The following is a 6403-nucleotide window of genomic DNA, read 5'->3' as shown; positions in this document are numbered from 1 at the left end:
TAATGGTGTGTGGCTCTCTCTCAGAAGCAATTGGCTAGCATGGTGGAAAAGGACGTCAATTGATGATGTGATGAAAGTTCTATTAGCTTCGAGAAAGCAGGACATGCACCAGCTCTGGACAACGTGCTCTCACCTTGTTGCCAAGTCTGGTCTCCCGCCGGAGGTACTCGCCAAGCACCTTCCCATCGACGTTGTGGCCAAAATCGAAGAGCTCCGCCTCAAATCCTCCATCGCACGCCGCTCAATGATGCCCCACCACCACCACCATCACCACCACCACGACATGGGTGCTGCTGCGGATCTAGAGGACCAGAAGATTCGTCGTATGAGGAGAGCTTTGGACTCATCGGATGTCGAGCTCGTCAAGCTTATGGTGATGGGGGAAGGCCTAAATCTGGACGAGGCTTTGGCATTACACTATGCTGTCGAAAGTTGTAGCCGAGAAGTGGTGAAAGCTTTACTTGAACTCGGAGCAGCCGATGTTAACTACCCGGCCGGGCCAGCTGGCAAAACCCCGCTCCACATTGCCTCTGAAATGGTGTCTCCGGACATGGTGGCCGTGCTTCTTGACCACCATGCTGACCCCAATGTCCGTACCGTTGACGGAGTCACTCCCCTCGATGTGCTTCGAACCCTAACATCGGATTTTCTTTTCAAAGGGGCTGTTCCCGGACTGACGCACATTGAACCCAACAAGCTCAGGCTCTGCCTTGAGCTTGTTCAGTCGGCTGCTCTTGTTCTTTCGCGAGAAGAAGGCAATAACAATGCAAACAATTCTGCTTCTAATTCTTCAAACACGGCCATTTATCAACCGATGAGTGATCATCACGATCACCATAGCAGCGGCAGTGGCGGCAGCAATATTAGCCTTAACTTGGATTCAAGATTGGTGTATTTGAATCTTGGGGCAACCGGGTCTTCCGCTCCTCAAAATCAAATGGGGTCTTCAAGAATGGATAGTGAAGATCATCATCAGCATCATCATCACTCTCACGGTAGACAAGGTGGCTGTGATCCATCAACAATGTACCACCACTCCCATGACTTCTAGGCTCGATCATGCATCCATCAGTTATAATATTCGAGAGAAAATTCATGAAATATTATTCTATGGAAATTAGTTAATATTGAATTTTATAATCTGTTGGTCCATCAGTCTTAATTTTCTGGCTAGCTAAGCTCCTTTTTCTGTGTTTCTTTGTGCTTTTGTTGTCTGTGATTTTGTTTTGTAGGCTAGCCTCTTTGTTGGTTCATGATCATTTCATCATACATATGAAATGATGAGATGGAATGTGCCTGGAGGTTTTGATTGATGAGACATACAAATAGAAAGTTGGAGTAGCTAGAAGCTAATCAGAATGAATGATCTGGGAATGATTTATTTATTTTTTGAAATTGGCTGTACACTGCTGATGAGATCGAGTCGCAAAGAGAGGAGATGGAACATGGAACAGAATGGAATAGAGAGATGGCGGAGACGCGCCCAGGTCAATCTTTTCAACCCTTTACAGTTTTGGCTATGGCCTGTCATTTCATCTATATCATCATCTCGATCTTGTTTGTATTTATTGATCTATCTAATTTTATTGCTTATTTATTATGGACCTTATATTTTCTTTGTCCCCCACCCACCTCTCATAATCCCCGGCCTCTCCATGATCATATATATTATCATATATTTTCAACATACAGAAAGACTTCCCAATTGCTAGCTAGCTAGTATATAAAATCGCAATATATATTTACGTGTGTGATTTGATGATTGATGAGATAATTAACAAGTGTGTGTAAATGTTGTTGCAAATGGTGACCAAAAAGGAAAGGAAAGTTTTGCAATAATGATCTCTCAGAAAGTGTAAATCACAGCACCATTATGCTATTGCTAGCTAGTGAGTTGAAGAGTGGCCGGGGATAGCAGCACACAGACAGGGAACTCTAAATTAAATCTATATAATTGGAGTAGTTCAGTATCTTATGGTAGGCTAGGGGAGGTATCTTATTAGCTAGTTGTTAGCTCTAATTAAGACAATATTGTTAGCTCTAAATATATATATGTTTGGACACACTGGTGTAGGGTACTTGATACACAGGGAATTATGGGGAAATGAGCTGTCTCTTCCCAATCATAATTTCTTATTAAGAAGCTCTCAATAGCTATATAATCTAAGGAAGAAACTACGGTTGGCTGTGGTTTGTGGTTTTTCTGGGTTCACTATTTTAAACTCAGGACGTACGCGAGAGAGAGAGAGAGAGAGAGAGAGCTCATACAGTATATGGCTCTGCGGACAAAATGAGTGGTTGTCTATTGCGCGCATGAACATGGAAACACACAAGATCCCTCCACAATCAAAAACTATTTATTAGGATTAGTATCAAAATCTTGCACTCCGGATTCCCTATATATTGTAATCATCTTGTTTGTCTTCCCTTTGCCATATTGATCTGGGCCTAGCCTTTAGTGCATACAGTACTTATGCTTCCACAAAACAAAACAAAACTTACAGCTAAAAACCCTAGTTTTCTTTAATCTACTTTTGTCTACATCTATATGTATGTGGTTATCCTTGTGTGGTGGTCACTGGTCTATTCTAGATCTCTCTATCCGACTTGGCTAGTAGCTGCCCTGTGGGCTCTCGCATTTAGATCCAGTATTAATACTTTTTTCTCTTTCGTCTTTCAACCCTTTTGAATCCAAGTTCTTCAACCTTCCATCTAAAGGAAGCAAAGTATCTGTATAAACAGCAAACTGGTTTTCTGCATTTCACTCTGTAATATGGGAACTTCAATTTAATGGTTCTTCCACTTGAGTCAAACAAACAAGTGAAATCAAAACAATACGGAGAATCGATCGAGTATGTTAATAATGTATTTAGAACATTAGTACGGCAGCCATATGTTTGATCTGAATATGCATGTTCAATTGTGTCCAACTGTTCATATAATCATCACCAGTAATTCCATACAATTCGCATGTCAGATAGCTTGGTTTTACCATTTGGATGCAAATGCTATGAATGATCTAGGTACAGGGGTGGGAGGGACTCAAGCCCTCCCAGGATTTTGAGGTTAGAAAAAAAAAAATAGTAACTGGTGTTTGTTGAATTAATGTTGATCTTGGTGGATTATTGTGGATATGTGGGGAGCAGATATGTTCTGAAAGTGGTGGTTTGGTGTGTTAGTGGAAGTGCATGCTTTACTGTAATTTGAGTTGGGTAGTCTACGTGTTTAACGGTTTAAGGGTAGTTTTGCTTAATTTTTGGTAGAGGTTATTCCTAAAGTCGCCATATGGGGCATCTTCGGATTTTAAGGTGAAATTTGGTGCGGAGCCTGTCAACTAACATGTGACACATTCCGAACCTAATGTTGGTGGAACCTATGTTAAACACTACCTAAGGTGCACGCCTATAAATAAGGCATTGCCTCCTCTCTGCAGGTTACTAACTCATCATTCCCTCTTCCCCTACTCCTTCAGCTATCCGTTATGGTGTTTGAGTTGGGCGTCGCAGAAGGAACAATTGAGTCCGTCCGGTCTTCCATCTAACTTTGTTTGTTAGTCTCCCTGGCAAAAAACTACAACGGAGAGAAGAACCTCACCAGAGAGAGGAACCTCAGTGGAGAGTTAGTCCAACACTTAGTAAAATTACTATCCCATAATCATTCCCAAAACACCCAACTCACTCCATGTCGATCAATTTACTTTTACTTAATTCGAGTTTGACTCTTTAACAAGTACCGTTTTACTATTTTGCAAACATGATTGACTTTTTATAAAGTAATCGAATCAGAAGACAATCTCCACATTTAGAGAATGTTAAACTAAGTTCGTGGAACGTGACACGCTCATATCAGAGTTCGTATGAATAAAATGTGGTTTGTGAAAGTTTATAATTTTCTCGAACTTTTCATGAGTTTCTTAAGGGCAGTTAGGACTTTTCACATTGAAAGGTATTTAGATCTAAAACCCTAAGTTTCTCTCATTTTTCTCCTCTCCTCCCTCTCGTTCTCTCTATGCCCTCGTTCGAATCCTCATTTCCGGCCAACACCTCATCTCACAGTCACCACTTATGGAATCATAACTCATTTCCGACCCAAACTCAACCTGCAGAACCACTGTCATGCACCACTGCTCGCCTCCACACTCAACAAGCCAAGGCTCTGACGCCACTTTCACCTCGACATACATTGATTTTCGTTCTCTCCTTGCCACACCACTGTCGTAATCAAGCTCTGACCAAACGAGCAATGAAGCCCAAAAACTTTTCCAGTGTATACAAGGGCGCTTTTCCAGTGTCTTTGTAGACTCTTTAGGACGTTTTTCCAACATCCTAAAAGATGACATACAATGACTTCTTGATAGAAGATGACGTTTTTTAGGTGGCACTCTAAAAGTCTTTTAAAACGATTTTTGAACGTCCTCAAATGGGTTTTTTTTTTGTAATAGTGTTCCACTAGAAAGCATCAAACTAGAGAACAAAAAATTCGTCTAGCTAATTTATTTGACAAGGATGGGGGAATTAATGGCAGAACTCTCAGGCCGGTATGGAGAGGGTTGTTCTCGACTATTTTCAGTCGATGTTTTAGGTAGAATCGGTGGTGTATGAGAATATATATGCAGGAAGTAGTGGAGAAGGTACCTGAGAAACGTAATGCTGAAATGAATGCATCTCTATGCACCTCATTTTCATCGATCTATACAGGTTGGCTGTTGCTGCTTGTCTCTCTGCCAGCAGCAACATGGTGACCTCGATCTCGGTGCCACAATTGTGGCTGAGTTTGCTTTAGCTTCTCTTATATGATTCTCATTGTATATATATATTGTATATATATATATACTTATTATTAAACCTTGTAAAGATTATTAAACCTCGATCTCAGTGCCATAGTTGTGGCTGAGTTTGCTTTAGCTTCTCTTATACTTGTTATTAAACTTTGTATCTATATATACTTGTTATTAAACGTTGTTGTTGTAAAGTAAAGAAAAGATAGAGAGAAGACACAGAGAGAATAGTTGGGAGGAGGTAAAAGTCTACTCATTCATTCTCATTAGCCTCTTTATATATATAGAGGTAGGGTTTACATCATAGTACATAATTAATGAGTAATTGCGTGGACAACCATATAGATTATAATATTTATAACACTCCCCCTTGGATGTCCACCAATGAATGATGAAATTAGACGCGCATAATGTTGTCTCGTTAAAAACCTTGCCAGGTAAGTAAAACCTAGTGGGAGAAAAATAACCCTGGTCGAAGGAGAAAAAGAGTGCAACGCGAATATGTCTTAGGTAGCATACTTCTGGATGCTCCCCCTGATGAGAATCTCCCCATGAGCATTGCAAGCTTCATGCACCGTAAATAACGGTTTGATTGTTCATCACTAAAGTGACACCATGTATGTTTTGCATATGGGGACTCATCATGAAATTTCAAACCTACATAGTTAAAACAATACCAACAGAGCTAGACGATTTTCTAATATGTCTTACCTCATTTAGTACGTTATATATATGATCAAATTCATACACTAAGCAATGGCTAAACAACATAAGAAAATTGACATTAAAACATTGAAAATCTCATGGCGTATCTAGCCATACACATTAATATATTTGTGTAGTGATATGTCTAATATAAGCTCTACAAAAGCTCTGAGTAATTCATAACTTCCCAAGAGTTAGAATATGTAGCAACATAATGATCATAATTCAAATTCGATTTTGTAGTCCAATCATAGTACTCATTGAGGCAATTTTGATCACGTTAATTATAACGGAATGAGTATATATGAGCTAGCTTTAGACTATTTAATTCCATGAATTAGCTTCAGGCTCTCTCAAGTATTCATGGATCGAATTACATTAGAATCATTCATGTACTTGAATCCTTTGAGGATTTGACAAGCGATACGCTTGTATTGACACTTCATTTTTGGGGATTTGCTTATAACAACGTGTCTTTAAAGGCCCTCGTAATATACGATGACAACATGTCATAAGTCTCTCGTCCATATAACAGTTACATGTAACACTGTACTTATAGAAAAGTATCATTCGTATAAGGGCAGATTCATAATCCCATGTCTTTTGTAGACATTAAATCATAGTGATTTACTTTCACTGTGGTAAATACCCTTTTGTATCTGTAGGGTTAAAGGACAAAGTATCTCATCACATGTCAAATATTTAGTTTAATTGGAATTGCCTCTTTCCAATTTGGCCAATAATATGCTTTGTCGACATGCATCATGAAACGTGACACAGCATCGATTAATACAGTCCTTAATGGTCTTTGGTAGCTACAATTTGTAAATTGTCATAGATGATCATCATTCATAGATCCCACACATTCTTATATACATGCATTTTTGATATTGGGTACCCATGCCACTTCTGGGGCAAATA

The 6403-nt window shown here is 39.5% G+C and overlaps 1 protein-coding gene across 1 annotated transcript in view; it reads left to right on the top strand.

The window, feature by feature from the left end:
• LOC101297271 (regulatory protein NPR5-like) overlaps window positions 1–1087 on the top strand; it is a 2611-nt gene extending 1524 nt beyond the window's left edge. Inside the window, 2 exon segments of the mRNA XM_004303562.1 lie at window positions 25–51; window positions 53–1087. Of these exon segments, the coding sequence (XP_004303610.1) occupies window positions 25–51; window positions 53–1051 (1026 nt within the window). The 3' untranslated portion in view covers window positions 1052–1087.
• The last annotated feature ends 5316 nt before the right edge of the window (window positions 1088–6403 follow it).

The sequence above is a fragment of the Fragaria vesca genome, linkage group LG6, assembly GCF_000184155.1.
Source record: "Fragaria vesca subsp. vesca linkage group LG6, FraVesHawaii_1.0, whole genome shotgun sequence".
Lineage (NCBI taxonomy): Eukaryota > Viridiplantae > Streptophyta > Magnoliopsida > Rosales > Rosaceae > Fragaria > Fragaria vesca.
Note: the sequence above shows the minus strand (reverse complement) of the source record. Positions and strands in the feature narration are given on the sequence as shown.